We start from the raw sequence: 19,757 nt of genomic DNA on the forward strand, positions 1-19,757 counted from the left end.
TGGCTTTTACAATGTTTTGGTAACTGAAGGTTGATTCTGTTTAGTAATCAATAGCTAATTTTCAAAAGTTGATTGGGTGTATGTGTGCATAATAATATGTTTATATCATGATTCCACAAGATTAATTCAAGGTGATTTACAATTGCTGTAGGACAATGTAAACAAATCAGTATAACACAACAATATAAAACAGTTAATAAAACAATAGGCAATCTAAGCAGCAGCAAACATAACACATTTATGTTGTCATTAACCAAAAACTCAGGAGAATAAAATATTGTTGCACCTAATGGTAAAAGAATGGATGCCAAGCAAATATTTCCAGGGAGGGTGTTTCCCCAGAAAATGAAGTGATGCATCAATATTAACTAGTGGTGTTTTATTTTATTTTTGAAAACCCTTATTTTGAAAATTATCTGACTAGGCTTCAGAGCCCTCTCCTCTGTGTAGTAGCATACATTTTGTATTTGCCTATATTCCAAGAGGCCTTAACTGTAATTAGTTTTTTTTTAATGTACATGCTTCAGTGGAACCTGAAGTGATAATGGGTGTGGAATGAAAATTGACATTTATTAGATGTCCCTAGGTTGGTGCCCGTTTCATAACATTGAACTTTATTAATAGTGACACTAATGAGGAATCACTTCCTGGGACAAAATTGCAGATGCATGCAGCCTGTTGGCTCCAACATACCCAAGGCAAAGATGTTGAGTTACAAGAATTGTAACAGTTACTGGTTTAACTAATGTTTAGTTTTAGTACAGGAACAATAGTGAGAGCTTAGAAAATGTGTGTCAGGTGGTTTGTGAATTTTGGCTGTAAAAGACTCATGTTGCTCAAAATTCCCTTTAAGTTTAAATGACAGGTGCCTGCTCTTCTCAATCCGTTTGCATTAAACATGATTTCAAGGTAATGGAATATAATTTCTACTCTGGAATTCAGCTGTAGTTTTATCAAGCAGTGAAGCCTGTAATAGTGCATGGTCTGACTCAGCTTAAATGGTTACTTTCACATGAGTTCATTATGTGTTTTCCTTTCTGCAGGATCGAGTAATGATCAACCGATTAGACAACATCTGTGAAGCAGTGTTGAAAGGGAAGTGGCCAGTAAATAGACGCCAGATGTTTGATTTCCAGGGTCTTATACCTGGGTATACACCAACAGCTGTGGACAGCCCTCTACAAAAAAGGAGTTTTGCAGAGCTCTCCATGGTTGGTCAAGCCAACATCAGTTGCAATGAAGATATAACAGTCTCTCCTCAGTTATCCAAGGTATGTTTTGTATGAGAGACTCATAAACATGGTTTTATTGCTTTAAAAACACCTTTATCTCTATAGAAATAACAGGGTCAAAACAGCATCAGAAAAATCACCCAGCTTTAAAATCACTCAACCTCTGAGAAACATAAAAACAAATTATTATACAGCCACGAGTGACTATACTATAGCCACCATGAATTTTTTGCATTCTGCAATGTTAAATTGAAAATACCCCTCATACAATTCTGATGCTTCCCATAAGCTCATTTCAAAACAAAACCTTACAAAACTTACCGTCCTGAACTCAGAAATGCTTGCTTAACAACCCTGTAAGTTTTCATTGCAATGCACACAACAGTCAGAGAGAATTGAAAGTTCAAAGTGTAAAAATTTGTTCAAACTGTAAAAATCCAGACCCCCATTTGTTTAAATTAATTAAAAATAAGTCATGTTCACAGAGTACATGTAGTCGTACTACTGATCTTGACCCATACTCTGATCTTCATCATCTGCAGTTTAAAAAAATGCCTGGCTGATTTTTAATTAATTTAAGAAATTTCACATTGAAGTCTATTATAACATCAGGTATGCTCAGCAAGAACCAGCTGTCAGTGTTCTAAAAGCTAGTCTCACTGCTGCTTGGCTTGGCTAATCGGGGCCATACCCACACCAGACCTTTATTACACTTTAGACAATCCTGGTTTTCCCCAAAGAATCCTGGGAAGTATAGTTTGTGAAGGGTGCTGAGAGTCTGACAGAGATCCAGTAGCCTTCTGGGGAGTGTAGCTCTGTGAGGGGAATAGGGCGTCTCCTAGCAACTCTCAGCACCCTTCACTAACTACAATTCCCAGGATTCTTTGGGAGAAGCCATGACTGTCTAAAGTGGAATAAAGGTCTGGTGTGGATGTGGCCAGTGACAGCTTTGGTTTAAACTTGGGTGGAAAACTACATGTGTCTGCTGTAGAATAAAAAGGTGGGGAAAACCCTGAAAAACAATGATACTGTCCACAGTGTTTTCCTTTTGGAAAGGAAAGGGGCTTTCCCTCTGCCCAGTGCCTGCCCTTCCCCAAGTCAGTTTCGCCTATCCTGAGCATGATTGCACAGGAGTAAATCCCACTGAACTCAAAAAGCATGCAAATGATCAAATGTGCCCTTCCCTCCTCCTCCTCCTTTGTCTTCTTCTCTCTCCTATCCCCTCCCCCTCCTACACCTACATGGTCAGTTTTACCTATTCTAAGCATGATTGCATGGGAGCAAATCCCACTGAACTCAATAAGTATGCAAACGATCAAACCTGCCATCCCCTCTCCCTTCCTCCTCCCTTTCCCTCTTCTTTCTCCTCCCCTGTCCACTCCAGCCTTTCTTCCCCCCTGGTCAGTTTCACCAATCCTAAGCATGATTGCACAAGAGTAAATCCCACTGAACTCAATAAGCATGCAAATGATCAAACCTGTCTCCCTCCTCCCATCCTCTTTTGTAGCTTGGAAGAATTTGGTAACGTGCCTCTGAGCATATGATGTGGTGGCAACACCTGCAATCAGCCCAAATAACAGAAACATGACATGTGCTGTGCTGATCTCGTTTTACCAGGGAGGAAGCAACAATATTAAGATATAGCTCAGATAGTCACTTTAAATATGTTTGATGTACTTTGTAATTTTAATGAAGTTTCCAATAGTAAATCATTTTCTTTTGCTTCTGTTTCTGTGAATATGTGAAGTACAGCAACACTTTGCAAAAAAGAGAAAACTCCAAAAACAATTGTGGAATAATGGCACTGACTATTCTGCAGAATAGTCTCCAGTAGACATGAGGAGTATCTCAGGTTGCACAAGATAAAACAGTGGGAGGTGAAATATATTCTAGCAGATTTCTAGGTGTGCTCTGTTTTTAATTGACCATGCCCACCTTTCCTTAAGTGAAGTGGTTTAAGCATAGCAGGCTGAACACATGCATCTTGGGCAGGCCCAGTTTGTTTTTTCTAACAGCTGAAGTCAGTGCTCAAGTAGCAACATACTGTAATCTATCTGATTTTACATCAAACTGCCGTTTCAGATTCAACTGTTAATGCACCCAAAATAGAAATAGAACATAACCTCCAGTTTGAAACACAAAAGGCTGTCTTCACCATCATATGACATTGACCAATAAAAAGACGTTGAAATTAATAAAAATAAATTTGACACAGATTTTAGGATGAATAACGAAAGCAATATAACTTGCTAGGTTAGATTCTCTGTAGAAACAATAGTAACACAGGAAAGAAGCAAAGTAAGAAGCCCAATAAAGATACCACTCACCACCACTCACCATATGCCCAGAGGCACATGTTACCAAATTCTTTCAAGCTACACAGGAAGTTGATTTGGCTGTGAAAGACCAACCCAAATTGTGTTTGCATTTTGACAACTTTGTAGGGCAGTACAATATCTCAGAGAGGAGTTCAGGTCTCCTGCTCCCCTGGCGCATTCACTATAGCTGCCCAGTTTCCCTGCTTTTTAAAGTTTGATAGAAATAGCTGTGGGCTATAGGTACGTTCTTAAACCGCAAGGGTTTTTTTTGCCTATTAGTGAATATGAAGATACAAAATAGGTTTTATGTCACATTCTTCATTAGGGTGAAATCTGTAACTGTCCCTACTTAGAACTAGTCAATCTGCCAATATTTAACTATTTGGATTCGTGCTATCATATCTAAACTTTTCCCAACATTTTAAAATGTATTGAAAATTAAAAACATACAAAAAAAAGGTTATTTCATTGCTCATAATGATATGTTAATTTTTCATTAGGAAGATGCACTCAATTTATCAATTCCACGCCAGCGGAGGAGGAGGAGAAGAAAGATTGAAATTGAGGCTGAAAGGGCAGCGAAGAGGCGAAATCTGATGGAAATGGTTGCGCAGTTGCGAGAGTCACAGGTTGTCTCAGAAAATGGACAAGAAAAAATTGTAGACTTATCAAAGGCCTCACGAGAGGCAACAAGTTCTACCTCAACTTTTTCAGCTGTTCCTTCAAAGTTTCTGTTACCTAATGTTTCCACACCAGTGTCTGATGCCTTTAAAACTCAGATGGAGTTGCTACAAGCAGGTCTTTCACGCACACCCACAAGGCATCTACTAAATGGTTCTTTAATTGATGTAGAACCACCCATGAAAAGGAGGAGAGGAAGAAGGAAAAATGTAGAAGGGCTTGATCTGTTATTTATGAGCAACAAGCAAGCATTATTGACAACAGTAAGAGAACACTTTTCTTTGGCATTAAGTCTATATTATGTTAAGCACACCACCAAAGTAGCATTCCTGTTATAAATATTTTATTTTGTATTCTTAGTTCCTTATTAATATTCAGACGTGATCTTATTCTAGTAAACAAAATATTGGTCAGTTGAACACCTTGAGAATAAACTCATAGAATACCTCTTAAGAGCAAAAATTGCTATGGAAGAGGAATTCCATTGTAATATACCAGGTAGATTCATTTTGAGCTGATGTAGCATAGTAGTAGCAGAAGAAGAAAAAGGTGATGAGTACGAGGCAGTTGAGTCAGGAGGGAGAGGCACAGAGCTTACCACCAGGTCCCCCAACCCGTTGCAAAAGCTGCTTTCTGCCAAGAGGCTGTTGTTGTTTAGAGGTGTTTAACATCAGGACTAGGCTTTGCTGAGGTTGTGTTCCATCTGCCTGAGTGGCTGTAGCTACCCAGGACAGTCCCCAGACCAGCACACTTTCCATTGGTACTGGAAAAGGGAGGGGAATAAGGCAAGCCTGCCAGAAGCTGCGCATTTCACTGCTGGTGGGAGGCGATCCTGATGGGGAGACACCAAAGGGATTTGGTTCTTTGCTCTCTTCTTTGGGGTGCAACAAGGGCTCACCCCTTTTTAATTCATTTTAGTAGTCGTTGTGTGGTTGAGATAATTTTGGTTTTTCCTAAGGGGAGTATTGTTGTGTTTTTCTCTGGACCATTTCCAGCGTGGGAGACTGGGTGTGGTCTACTATTGAAAGGTGTCCTTTCTGGGTGAGAGACAGCAGAGTGATTTTTGTCCCAGGTGAGAGCTGGGATTGGGTTATGCCTGATATTTTTCATGCTGTAGGTGTCTCCCAGTTTGATGTTTCTTGACACTGATTTGTAGAAACCCTACTAGTCCTTTTGTATTATTTGAATAGTGGGTTGTGTGAGAGTGTATCTGTGTCTTGGAAATATGTCTGGGAAGGGTCGTAGCTCAGTGATAGAACGTCTAGTTTGCATGCAGAAGGTCCCAGGTTCGGTCCCCAGCATCTTCAGGTAAGACTGAGATAGATATGTGAATATCCAGAAAAATGGGGGGGGGGGACTGTTAAAAAATGGTACGTGTCTGGGAAGCATTGGGCTGGGGAGGAATGAAGGTCTCACTGCACGAGCATAGTTTGGGGTGCTCCTGGATCCAACTCTGTCATTGTGGGTGCAGGTGACCTTGCTAGAATTGCCTTTTACCAGCTTCGGTTGGTGAGACCAGACTAGTTTGACCAGAATTGTCCATGCATTGGTAACCTCAAGGTTGAATTACTGCAATATGCTCTGTGGGGCTACCCTTGAGGTTGGTCTGAAGGCTGCAGCTGGTGGAGAACACAGCAGCTAGGTTGCTTGTGAGGGGAAGCTACCACCAGCATATAACACCTTGCTTGCGAATTTGCACTAATTGTCTGTTGCTGGGCCTAACATGTAAGGCCCTATACAGCTCAGGACCAGGTTACTTGAGAAACCGCCTTATCCCTTATATACCCATTAGGTCACTGTGGAGAGAGCTTCTCCTGCAAGTTCCAAAGATATCAGAAGCCTGCTCCCCAGTAACTCAGGGCAGAGTTTTTAGTGTGGGTACCCCTTGTCTGTGGAACAGCATTCCTGTCAAGATATGACAGGCACCCATTATCTGCCCTTTCCAGTTACAATTGAAGATTCTTTTGTTCTAACAAGCTTTCCTAGCTGGATGAATAAGTTACTGCCATGAGTGTTTACTCTGTATTGTTTTTAAATTTCTTTGATGTTATTTTCTGTGTTGTTGTAATCAAATTTTGTACATCGCCTTGAGATGTGTGCGGAAGGTGATTAAATAATAATAGCAGCAGCAAATAAATTAATCAGAACATCATCAGTTCAAATCTTTGAATCTCTGCTTTGACCTTTAGGTGGCCTTTAGCAAGTCATTCTTTCTTAGCTATAGCACCAAACTTTAATATGAGAATAAAAATAGTGACCTACTTTACAGGATTCTTGTAAGGCAGGAATTGTGGATCTTTTTCAGTCAGGAGACCACATTCCTTGCAGGGTAAACTAGAGGCTGCATGCCAGAAGTGGGTGGGGCCAAAGCCAAAAGAGGGCAAGGGCAAAATATGGGCAAGGTCATGGCCATATGCAACCAACCATCTGATATTCAAAAGCCTTCTCCCATCTCTCTCAAATACTTGTTATGAAAATAGTTGGAGCTACTTGCAAAGATAACTTACTAAGTGCCTCTGAAGATGCCTCTGAAGATGCCTCTGAGGGCAACAAAGACTTGAAATGCCTAAATGTCTAAGAATTTCCCAAGTATCTCCAAAGATTTTTCTGAGGGCTTGAGAACATTGAAGGGGTAGCAGGGCATAGGAGCACATGCACAGCCATGCTGATTACCTGAGACAATGCATGGCCATGCAAGTCACTGCTGAATGACGCTAGGGAAATGGTAGAGCAGACTCTGGAGGGCTGGACATAGAAGCTGTATCAAGCCTGCGGGCTGGTATTTCTCCATGTTGTAAGGATTATAAGATGATGTGCATGAAATGATTTGAATATTTTAAATTAGTTTCTAAGAATTTGATTTAAAATAACATTCTGCAAACTCTCTCCAAAATAGAACATGTTGTGGGTGAGAAACTTGAGAAACCTGTATTCTGTGTGTAACTTTTGAGTGTTTGTAAACTGAGAAATAAACCGGTAGGAATTTGTATTCACAGATGTTCTTACAACACTGGCAAGTACCTCTCTACTAGGCTTTCACCCTTAGTACCTACTCAGCACAACGTATTCAGAATGTGGCATTAATGGGGCAAAATTCTGCTCATTTGGATTTCCAGTTGCTGTAGCCTGGTTGTGGATATACATCAACGTATGCAGAATTCAAAATCTAGTTGTATGCCACCACTGGCATGTTTAATTGCTATATGGGAAGATTCCCATTTTAATGTGTATGCTTTTTCCAGTGACTCCTGTTGTATTCTTGTGAAAGTTGGAATCATTGTCTCCTTTTTACAGGAGGATGCAGAATTGACCAAAGCATTTGATGAAGAAATGGAACCCCCCCCACTGAGAAACATTCCATCTCCTGGGCAACTGGATCCTGACACTCGCATCCCTGTCATTAATATGGAGGATGGGACCAGGCTGGTGGGAGAGGATGCTCCTAAAAACAAGGATTTAGTTGAATGGCTTAAATTACATCCATCATACACTGTTGATATGCCAAGTTATGTACCAGTAAGTGGATGTTAGCCATAGAAATATTTTTTTAGTCCAAAGCCTTATCTGTCTTTCAGTTACTTTATAAGATATTCAACACCAATTATTCTTAATCCTTTGCAATAATGATTGAGAATAGCAGTCTCTCTGTGTATTTATAAAAGTTTCAGAAAAATACTTTTGCTCTAAAGTACTTTATATTTTAAAAGGTTGAAAACTTGAATTTTGTTTCAAGACTGGGTTGTCTCAACTAAGCTTTACTCAGAGTAGACCCATTGAAATTAATAGACCCAAGTTAGTCATGTTCATTCATTTCAATGGTCTACTCAGAGTAGGACTAACATTGGATACAGGTCTGGGTTTTTATTGTTCATTTGTTACAAAAATGAAGGAAGTATAAATGTAAAATTCTCATGGCATTTTATTCTTCATGTTCAACCTGGAAAATATTATTCAGAATATATTTTTTAAAAAATTAAAACCAAAAAGTTGTAAAGTTATTTGTGTAGATGAGATAAGGAAACCCCAAAGTAATGTATTGTACTTTTCCCCCTTTCTTAGAAGAGTGCAGATGTGCTGTTTTCCCCATTTCAGAAACCGAAGCAGAAACGGCACAGATGTCGAAACCCTAATAAACTGGATATAAACACCTTAACTGGAGAAGAGAGGGTCCCTGTTGTAAATAAGCGAAATGGCAAGAAGGTAGTGCTTTGACTAGTTTGCTCTATCACCAAATGCATTTAAAGAAAAGTGCTTTTAAGAAAAAATGCAGCTTTTCATAGTTTGACTTACCTGGATCCTGGCGGGCATGCAAGTTCTGTTGACTTCTGTATCACTTAGCGCAAAGTAGCATTCTGGATTTTGAGTTTCAGGATTCTTAAGATATTTAACGAAGACTTTTCCCATACTTAATGCATTACTAATGGTTGAGTTGAACTTTAGGTCAAGTTTTGATTACAGGCACCGTAAGTGTTCACTAATAAGATACTTTTGATAATCTAGATATAAAATATGCACTAGGAAGTTTTCTGTAATGAAACATTAATATGTTTTATTAGATGGGTGGAGCTATGGCCCCTCCAATGAAGGACCTGCCAAGATGGCTAGAAGAAAATCCTGAATTTGCCGTTGCTCCAGATTGGACTGACATCGTTAAACAGTCTGTAAGGAGAAGCTATATTTGTAGATAGGTTTTGCTTTTGCATTTTAACTGTAAAGGGAATTTAAGTTCTTACGGTCTATACACTTTCAAAACTTGTGGTGTGGTTTTATCCTGTCTCCCTCTCTAAAGCAGGGTGGGAAACCATTTCCAGCCAACAGGCCAGATGCCTAGGTTCCCCAATCCCATAGGTTATTTTGACAGGTGGGTAGGGCCACACACCTGTCAGTCTCCTGGCATCACAGTGACATCAAGTGAAGTGATTGTCAGCACATCCAGAGTCCTTTGCCATTGCAAGTACTGCTAATCGTGAAGGCACAGAGCTTTGTAACTGTCAGTAGTCAGCTGATCAGCAGTGCCTGCAAACCCAGCTTTTGGGAGAGAGCTCCTTCTTTAACAGCCCCACACCTGATCTCCATATATGACAGGTGTAGGGCAGGTGGGTGTGGCTTGGCCAAAACAGCCTTGCAGGCCAAATGAGGAGGTATGCTGGGTCTAGTTCAGCTCAGGGGCAGGAGGTTCCCCTCTGCTGCTCTAAAATGTTAGTTATTCACCAATGTGGATAACCATATTGGTGAAATTTTGCATGTACTTCATTATTAGTGTATGACTGTCTTCTGAATACCATGCCCATAATAAACCTTATTTTTTTATTAAGAGACTTGCTTTCTTTATCAAACAAGGACTGCCTTATTTTCCATAGGAGGAATGCCATCATGCTGGATTATAGCTCGTCCTATCGTCCAAAGGCAAGAATGTTTCTGAAGTCAAGACTAGGGCGTCAGGCCCCTCCCACTCTCCAGTTCATTCTTGCCTTTCGTCCCTGCAAGATCTTTAGCTAGTGACTAGATAAGTTTTTTGTCTTTGTGTGATAGAGGGTGGAGTTTTGTGTACGTTGTTTCGTCTCGTTCCTTCCCTTTGTCTCATCCCTTACCACGGTTTGTGTGTTGTGTGTCAATTTCCTTGTCAATTTCTCGTTTTCCCGGGGGTGTGTTTTTTACTCCCAAACTACAGAGACCGCGGCTGCGGTCTCTTTCCTCAGCGGGGCCAGGAGCTGCAGCGGCAGCCTCCGCCCCCCCTTTTTTTGTTCTACCGATCTCCTTTTGTGCCCTGACGATTAGGAGCCCGCTGCTGCGGCTTCTTTCGTACTTTATTTTCTCCGGTCCTTTTGCCATTTCCCCTTGTGCCTTGACGATCGGGAGCCTGCGGCTGCGGCTCCCTTCGTCGTTCATTTTTACGGGCAGCGCTTCATTCGCCCGTCAGGAGCCGATGTCTGCGGCTCTTTGCCTTCCCCTTTTTTAGCGACTTCTCTTGTTTGGGCTGCCTTGTCTCTCTCGATCATCTGCGGCGCTTGGTTCCTCACGGAGTCAGTCCCTTCAGCCCGCGGCTGCGGCTTGCCTGTTGGCCGATTCTCTTTGGCTTTGGGAAGTCCGCTAGCTGTCCTGCCTCCTTCTCGAAGTCTTTTTCCAGGCTAATTTTTTCAGCCGCGATTACCTTCTTAGTCCCACGGCTGTATTTCTACCGTGGGCGGTTCCATTTTTACAGTTAAAATTTTTTCCCACCTTGCTCATTTCTTCATACAACGGTTGTTGCTGGGCAAAGTATCCGTCATTTTTGTTCGAATTTTCCCGCTCTTTTTACGGGCGCCATTTTAGTGGCTGTTTTTTCCCGTCCCTTTTGAGAACCCACTAGTATTACAAAAGGGGATTTTTTCCTTCACGGGTTGGGGTTTGCAGAGCCCAGGTTCTTGTCAGCTCCCTCTGTGTGATCTGCTCCCTGTTTATGTGCTGCAGATAGGATTTTTACCTCTACATAAGTTCCTTTACCAACCCCATCTCTGAGGCTGACCCTGGCAACCACTGGGTTACTGTGGCTTTCTACAATCACTGCAACTACTGTGCACATGTGACTTTTCATCAAATTTACTAATACTGCCATAACAGTGCACCAGGCCACCTGTTAGTGTGCAAGACTATTGAAAATATACAAAGCTATTTGGACTATACTGTGCAAGTTGTGCAATATCATCTTTCCTCCAAGTGTACATTCTGCCCCATCGTGACAGTGTACCTACCATCAGCCAGTGTATTCTGCCCCAGTCGTGTGCCGTGTACTGTGCATGTTCTAAGACTGTTCATAGCGTACATTCTGCCCCATCGTGGCAGTGTACTTTGCCATCTGCCAGTGCATTCTGCCCCAGTCATGTGCCGTGTACTGTGCCTGCCCGGGTCTGTGCATTCTGCCCCAGTCGTGTGCTGTGTACAGCTACCCTTATTATCTATATGATGGCAGAACAGCCAGAGACAACCCAGGCAACCAAGCCGATACAACAGCCTGTGACAAACCAGATGACCAAGCCTAAACCTCCTAAGGCGGTCAAACATAAGCACTCTAAAGCGGTTGCCAAAACCAAACATCTTAGCCACAGCACAATCAAGTGGCCCCGCTATGTCTCTGTTCCAGTGCCAGAGGACTCAAATCATGCACAGTTAACTACTCTCTTTCATTCTCCTGCGGCTTCCTCTGATGAGGAGGACTTTCCTGGATTTCCTGTACAGCCAATGTCCAGCCAACCCAGAGCTTGCTCTTCTTCACTACCTGTGGGGCCGTCTACACTTCCGCCTATCCAAGAGCAACCATCTACATCTCCGGGACTACAGCTTTCCCACGAGTTCATTACACAACTTCAGGGCATGCTGTCCTTTTTTACTCAGAGTCAATCATCTTCACAACCTCCGGCTATCCCTCAGCACAGCGGGGTTCAAAGTGTACACAGTGAGACAAACCCATCAGGTTCTCCAGACCCATTTGACGTTACCAGGGGCAGGTTCGTTGATGACGCCTCTTTTGATGCAGAGTCCGCATTCGTGCTGCAAGACCAAGCAGACGAGTGGAGTGACCATTCGGAACCAGAGCCAGAAACCTCCTATCGCCTCTTCGACTCTTCAGATTACCAGCCCCTGGCGCGCAGAGTCTTGAACGCCCTTGGTCTTCAATCCACTCCAACTGCAGCTTCCACTCCCACTTTAAAAGGGGCCAGGGTCTTGAAATCCCCTACGCCAGCTGAAAACTTCCTCCCTGTCCCAGACCCCATCGCTAAACTGGCCAAGGACGAATGGTCCCACCCCTTACAGGCACGCCGATTTAATAACATTGCGGACAGACTTTATCCTTTGGCCCCGGACTTTTCTACCAGACTGGCTGTCCCTAACATCGACGAGCCTATTTCCAGTTTAGTTTCCAGGTCCCTCTTGCCGAGGGAAGGGGACTCTCATCTAAAGGATGCCACTGAACGGAGACTGGACTTTGCTTTACGCAAGACCCATGAGGCCATCGCCTTTTCCATGCGTGCATCCACATCTGCCTCTATTTTCACCAGGGCAGCGATGATGTGGTTAGACGACCTCATCGAGGACCACAATCCAGATCCTGCCTCCCTGCGCAGATCGCTACTAAAACTGCGTAAAACAGCTGCTTTTGTGGCCGACGCCACCTTGGACGCGAATCAACTAGCAGCATGCGCCCTGGCGGCTCAGATCGTTGCCAGACGGACCCTCTGGCTTCGTCACTGGCAGGCTGACTCTACTGCCAGAGTTAATCTTTCACGAGCACCTTATGCAGGCTCATTACTTTTCGGGGAAGAGGCATTAAGGGCAGTGCTTGTCGACCCCAAGGACACTCGAAAGCCTGTCTTGGCCACCGTCAAAAACGTCGAGCGCAGACCCTTTAGGCGTTTCGCTTCATATCGCACGTCTCAGCCCTTTCGGGGAACCCGGCCCGGGGGACGAGGCCATTACTTCCCAGCATTTGACTTCCGGTCCACCAGAGGAGGCTGGAATAGACGTTTCCCCAGTAGAGGTCAGTACCAGGGCCGCAGAGGCTACTCAACGTCCTCATACAGGGGAGGGTCTCGCCAACGCAGACAATACTAAGGCAATACCAGTTGGGGGCAGATTGATTCTATTTGCCGAACTTTGGCTACCTCTGACTCAGGTCCCATGGATCAGAGGCCTCTTTTGTTATGGATATGCAATTGAGTTTTGGGCAATACCTCCAAACAATTTTCATACTTCCCCTTGTCCCAGGGCACTAGACAGGCGCTGCATCATGCAGACTGCGATACAGCACCTTTTGGACATAGAGGCGATAGAGCCAGTCCCCAATGCAGAGAGGTCGGAAGGGGTGTACTCCCTCCTATTTGCTGTGCCCAAACGCGATCTCTCATGGAGAGCGGTTTTGAACCTCAAGTTCATTAACCGTTTCGTAAAGTATCACAGGTTCAAAATGGAATCCCTCCACTCCATTACAGACAGCCTGCAAGAAGGTGACTTCCTTGTCTCTATCGACCTAAAGGAAGCGTATCTCCATGTCCCTATTTGCACAGCCCACAGGAAATTCCTTCGTTTTGCCTTTGGCTCCCAGCACTTCCAATATCGAGCAATGCCGTTCAGACTCTCGTCTGCCCCGAGAGTATTTACCAAGGTGCTACTTACCCTAGTGGCTTACCTCAGGCTTCAAGGGGTCCATATCTACCCCTATCTGGACGATCTCCTAATACGCGCAAGGTCTAGGGAGCTTACTCATCGTCATCTAACACTCACGATCCATATCTTACAGGCCCACGGCTGGCTAGTCAACTTCGACAAAAGCCATCTACAACCAACCCAACGCCTGCAGCATCTAGGGGCAATGTTAGACACACTGCAAGCGACTGTATTCCTGTCCCCAGATCGCATCACCACTATCACAGACATCGCAAGGTCTCTGATGCACAAATCTTCTGCAGATGTCATGCTTCTAGCCAGGGCTCTCGGAATGTTGGTATCCACCATCCATATTGTGCCATGGGCTCGGGCACATACGTGCCAGCTACAGTGGGCCCTGTTGCCATTCCAACATGACATTGCCAACTCAAACCATCGAGCAATCCCCCTGAGTCCCACACTGCGCTTGTCTTTCCGCTGGTGGACAAGGGTACAACATCTCACCCAAGGCACTCCGTTCAGAGAACCCCACCGGACTGTCATTACCACCAATGCCAGTCTCCTGGGTTGGGGAGCCCACTGCAACTCCCAGTTCGTTCAGGGAGTTTGGAACACAGCAGAACAAACTCAAAACATCAACTGGCTGGAACTAAAGGCTGTCCACTTAGCTCTGCTTCATTTTCAGTCTCTCTTCCACTTGGACCATGTCCTCATTCGAACGGACAACACGTGTGCCAAATCTCATTTAAACAGACAGGGAGGCACCAGGTCCAGACCTCTACAGAGCCTAGCTTCCATCATATTCGACTGGGCAGAACAACATCTACAATCCCTCAAAGCAGAACATCTCAGAGGAATTTGGAATTTCACAGCAGACTGGCTCAGCAGACAAGTCTTTCCGGGAGAATGGAAACTTCATCCGACTGTGTTCCATCTTCTCTAGCGTCGATTCGGCCCCTTCTCAGTCGACCTCTTTGCTTCCAGTCGCAATTGCCAGCTACCCAGGTACTTCGCTCGATACCTGGACACGACAGCGGAAGCGGTGGATGCTTTGTCATTGCCGTGGCCGGAGGGACTATTATACGCCTTCCCTCCAATACCACTATTAGCCAAAACCTTGCGGAAGGTACGTCGCGAGAGGGCACAGCTGGTTCTGATAGCACCATATTGGCCCCGTCGACCGTGGTTCTCGGATCTCCTGGCACTGTCGGTGACGGATCCCTGGCCACTCCCAGTCAGGCCAGATCTCTTATCACAAGGCCCAGTATGGCATCAGGACCCCAAGTGGCTCAACCTAACAGCGTGGCATTTGAACGGGGACATTTGAGATCGGCCGGCCTGTCAGACGCTGTTATTGACATTATTTTGGCCTCGAGAAGACCATCCACCACTCGTATATATCAGCATACTTGGGTAGCATTCTCCAGGTGGTGTCAGTCTCAACACATCGATCCTTCCAAGGCTACAGTACAACAAGTGCTGCTATATCTTCATAGGGGCCTCATGTTGGGACTTAGACCCAACACATTACGTCGACATGCGTCCACCCTGTTGTCCATTCTTTCAGTATCTTCCACTGATGCCCCTATTGCCTCACATCCGTTTATCAAACGCTTCCTTAGAGGCACTGCTCTACGCTCGCCGGCTGTAGCTCACCGTTTTTCATCATGGAGTTTGTCAAAGGTTCTACAGGCCTTACAACGTCCTCCGTTTGAGCCACTCAGGACTGTGCCTTTACGTCTGTTGTCTTTCAAGGTCCTGTTCCTGATTGCGATTACATCGGCGAGAAGAGTCTCGGAACTGGGCGCATTGTCTTCTGGTCGCCACCTCTGTGTCTTTCACAAGGATTCTGTTGTGCTGAAAACTGATCCTTCATTCCGTCCCAAGGTCAATTCAGTTTTCCATTGCAACCAGGACATTGTTCTACCTTCATTTTGTCCGAATCCTACTCATCCACTCGAGAAGGCTTGGCATTCGTTGGATGTTCGGAGGGCTCTCAAGACCTACCTGTCCAGGACCCAGGATATACGACAGACTGAGTCTTTGTTTGTATCCTTTCATCCAAGGTCTATGGGGCATAAAGTAGCTAATTCCACCTTATCCCGCTGGTTGCGTGCATGTATTACCTTAGCCTATGAGTCCCTTAAGATTCCAGTTCCACCTAGTATAACAGCTCATTCCACTAGATCAGCAGCCACTTCGGCTGCTTTTGCTACTAACGCTCCTGTTGCCGATATTTGTAGAGCTGCTGTTTGGTCTACTCCACACTCGTTCATAAGGCATTATAAAATAGATCGTTATGCCTCTGCCGATGCCTCATTTGGCAGACGAGTTTTGCAACAGGTTCTTAATGACGACTAGTATGTGGGTGGTCCCTCCCGGTTATGGGCTGCTTTGGTACATCCAGCATGATGGCATTCCTCCTATGGAAAATGGACCATTGGTCTCACCTGAAGGGTGATTTTCATAGGAGAATGCCATCATGACCCTCCCAGTTGGAGGATAACTACATAATTTTTGGGATGGTTTATATATTACAGTTCGTCATTATATTATATTATATTAATTAAATTTTAATTCTCTAGTGAAGTCAAGACTTCTATTACTGTTTTCGCTAGGTTAGAGTCAGATATTATTAATGTTACTATTATTATGTTATGTTCTTGCTGCTAGGCCCGTTGGCCTTTTTTCCTGCATGTTTAGATATATCTCTTTGGACTCGCTGCGAATGAACTGGAGAGTGGGAGGGGCCTGACGCCCTAGTCTTGACTTCAGAAACATTCTTGCCTTTGGACGATAGGACGAGCTATAATCCAGCATGATGGCATTCTCCTATGAAAATCACCCTTCAGGTGAGACCAATGGTCCATTTCTGTGAGGAATTCCCCTGTTCTCATATTTCAAACATCGGACATGATGTTTACGGACATGATGTTTACAGACATGCCTTTTTTCTTAAAACATACAAGCCTAGTACTTGTCAAACAAAGAACCCAATAATGTTTAATTTGCCTCAGGATTTTTTTTATAAATCCAGTACAGTTTTTTATATTGAGTTTTCTTTGGACGCTTTGCCTTTTGAACATCAGCTACTGTTCCTGTGTGTTTCTTACAATAGTTTGACACACTATATCAGACTCACAGATTTGTTTCTGATATCAGAGGGAAAGCTTAATTTAAGATATTTCTGGGCAGTGCTCAAATAAACTATCTGCTCCTTGTTAAGAGGAGGAAGAAACTGTACTTTGTGAACAAGATCTGATTAGCAGAATCCCCTCTCTTTTCCCTGTCCTTGGGATTGTACACTTTTTTGTGCCTTGTGAGCAGCTCTACATGAAATGCCAAATCTGTAGGCATCACCATAAGTGGAAACATAATGGCATGGGATTTTCTTTCTTCCCTTGTTCAGGGTTTTGTCCCAGAGTCCATGTTTGACCGTCTTCTCACAGGACCTGTTGTGCGAGAAGAGGGAGCAAGCAGAAGAGGGAGAAGGCCAAAAAGTGAAATTGCCAAAGCAGCTGCAGCAGCTGCTGCTGTAGCTTCAACTTCGGGAATTAACCCCCTTCTAATGAACAGTCTGTTCGCTGGAATGGATCTCACGAGCCTTCAGAATTTACAGAACCTACAGTCTCTCCAGCTTGCAGGTCTCATGGGCTTCCCTCCAGGACTAGCGACAGCTGCTGCTGCTGCTGGAGGTGATTCTAAAAATCCAGCTGCCATGCTGCCTCTGATGTTGCCAGGTATGGCAGGGTTGCCCAACATGTTTGGACTAAGTGGATTGTTGAATAACCCAATAACAGCTGCTTCTGGACACACCACTATGGCTTCCAGTCAAGGAGAAACAGAAGATGGCACTTCAAAAGTAGAAGAAAAGAAGACTGAGAATGAAGAGGAGAACAAAGACTCTGAGAAAAGCACAGACACTAATTCTGCTACTGACTCTGCAAATGGATCAGTCAGTGTAACTGCTACAACTGCAGCCACTGTGACCACCACAACCAACACTGGATTGCCTGCCAACCCTCTGACCTTCAATCCTTTCCTTCTGTCCACCATGGCTCCTGGCCTGTTCTATCCTTCTATGTTTCTACCTCCAGGACTGGGAGGATTGACACTACCTGGTTTCCCAGCATTAGCAGGACTTCAGAATGCAGTGGGCTCCAGTGAAGTGAAGGTTACTGATAAAACTGAAGGAGCTGCCTTTAAAGATGAAGAAAATCTAGAGGGCAGTGATGCAGAGGAAAGCCTTGATAAAACTGCAGATTCCTCTGTTTTAGAAGATGAAATAGCACAGGGTGAAGAATTAGACTCGCTTGATGGGGGGGATGAATTAGAAAACAATGAAAATGATGAGTAAGCAGTACCAGTTACTGTTAAAGTGTTTTAAACTTTCGACAAGTGGTAGTCCTACTGTTTACACTCACAGTTAATGTCCATACTTAGTTTTTATAAGCTGTTCTGTAACATAGTGTAGCAAACAAAAAAGTTCAAGTCATGTTATACAGATGTGTCAAAAGGTATCTTGGTCATTAAGTATTGTGCAGTGCATTATTTATTATCCCTAGGAGAGATGAAATTGAGAAGTGATCATGTCTTTTTAAGGAAATTGACATAATGCTCTGCTTTTTTTTCCTTTTGGTACCATTGGTGTTATAAAAGCAGCAATTTGTAATAGAGTGGCACTAAATAGAAGGAAGTGCTGCTTAAAGGAAATATGAAGTTATATATTTAATTTTTTATTTTTATTCTTTGCTGTGAAAGTCAAGATGAAATTTACCATACATATCATACTTGCGCATCATTTTGACTATATGGGAGTTCACTCATGCACGTACACATACACACACATTCTCTGACAATCTCCATGATAGTGTGAATGTCTCTCTGTCTTGAGACACAGCAATAATAAGGCAGCTGTTGAATGTGAAGAGTACCTTTTGGAAATTACCCACTGAAAAGGTTCTTGCAGGATAAAACTACAGTTAAATCGTCTCGTGATCTTGTAATGCACTGGTAAAACAAAAAAAATTAAAATCAGGTACCTTTTTAAATTAAAGGACTTTGTTACTTTAGCCACAAAGCTAAACAGATTACCTCAACTCTATAAACTAGCCTTGAAGTTTACAGACATGACTTTGTAAATGTATTTGTTTTTCTTTGTTGTGATGTCTTTATTTTTTTTCCCCTTGGAAACTGCTATCATGTAAGATAAGATGTAAATTGCTGCCAACTGTAGTAATGATGCTTTTAATAAAAGTGACTCATGATATGCAGAGATGTAATTTATAGAATGTAGTGATTAGGGAAATCACAACTGGTGTTGACTATTTTTTGTATTCTCAATAGAAGCAAATATATCATTGTGTTCTTTTTTGGGTACTTTTTTTTACTATATCTTCCTTTGCCAGTTTTTCTGTCTCTAAATATACCGAATTGGCAGGCTGTGAGAAATAGACAAGAAGAAAAATCCTGAATTATGTTCGTATTATTCCACTCTAGCTAAAGCTTCAGAAGGAAGCACAAAACCTTGCATTACTCTCTCAAAAGAGCTTGTGAGACTAGGAATACTTTCAAATGTGTTCAGCGTGTGATAATGTGGTACATTAAAGAACAAAGGGGTAAAAGAGAAATGAGGATTTGATAGGCACAATATCTAGGTCATTTATCCTTGGTTAATGGGTAGAAAAACACAATGCTGTAGTTTGAGCACAGGACATAAAGGCTCCGTGGTTTCCTGTAGACCAGAGCTTGTGATGCCAGAAACCACTGTCAAATAACCTACAGGAAACTACAACTGACTCACTTTAAAAAAAACCTAAGCTGCTTCTGCCGAGCTTCTGATTTATAACTTTTTATGACCTGTGATAATGTATCATTTGAGAGTTACTGTTTTTGGTGTACTGTGTCACCAAGATGAGTATACAGCAATCCTGACATTAAGTTAAAGGTTAGGCACTTCACTGTGGAGGATGAAAAGCTAGATCTGGGTGCAGAACTCTTTTTAGATAAATACTTCAAAGCACAATGCTGTCGGTGTACTTCAGAATGCCCTAACAGTTGATGGGAAGAAATGTAAAATAAAATTTTAAACCAACTGTACATTTGCCTAGTTGATGTGTAGTGCCCAGTAATACAAGCATAGAATGATCATTGTTCTACGGACCTGGTTCAATTAGAGAGGTACATGTATATGTGAGTACAGAATGTGGGAGAAGCTGTAAACAATGAAAACAAAGTTCACAATAAATAGCTCAAAGTGAATATTGTGTGAATGAAAGATGTGCACCATTTGAATTAGTGAAGATCAAAATGTCTTGTTATCTCCATTTTAAAATATCATAAAGAGCTAATAGAGGTCAGAAAATATATTTTTTCTCTCTACACA

General features: G+C 43.1%; 1 protein-coding gene across 13 annotated transcripts in view; it reads left to right on the plus strand.

The window, feature by feature from the left end:
• The window catches only part of CHD7 (chromodomain helicase DNA binding protein 7), a 270,130-nt gene extending 250,592 nt beyond the window's left edge, over positions 1 to 19,538 (plus strand). For 10 of the 13 annotated variants that reach the window (XM_061599721.1, XM_061599738.1, XM_061599686.1 and 7 more), the window contains 6 exons: positions 1,044 to 1,271; positions 4,051 to 4,494; positions 7,526 to 7,747; positions 8,291 to 8,431; positions 8,788 to 8,892; positions 16,782 to 19,537. In XM_061599721.1, coding sequence (XP_061455705.1) covers positions 1,044 to 1,271; positions 4,051 to 4,494; positions 7,526 to 7,747; positions 8,291 to 8,431; positions 8,788 to 8,892; positions 16,782 to 17,729 — 2,088 coding nt within the window. In that variant the 3' untranslated portion in view covers positions 17,730 to 19,537. Of the gene's footprint in view, positions 1 to 1,043; positions 1,272 to 4,050; positions 4,495 to 7,525; positions 7,748 to 8,290; positions 8,432 to 8,787; positions 8,893 to 16,781 lie in introns of all 13 variants that reach the window. The other 3 variants (XM_061599753.1, XM_061599762.1, XM_061599744.1) reach the window with 1 other exon arrangement.
• The last annotated feature ends 219 nt before the right edge of the window (positions 19,539 to 19,757 follow it).

The sequence above is a fragment of the Rhineura floridana genome, chromosome 1, assembly GCF_030035675.1.
Source record: "Rhineura floridana isolate rRhiFlo1 chromosome 1, rRhiFlo1.hap2, whole genome shotgun sequence".
NCBI lineage: Eukaryota > Metazoa > Chordata > Lepidosauria > Squamata > Rhineuridae > Rhineura > Rhineura floridana.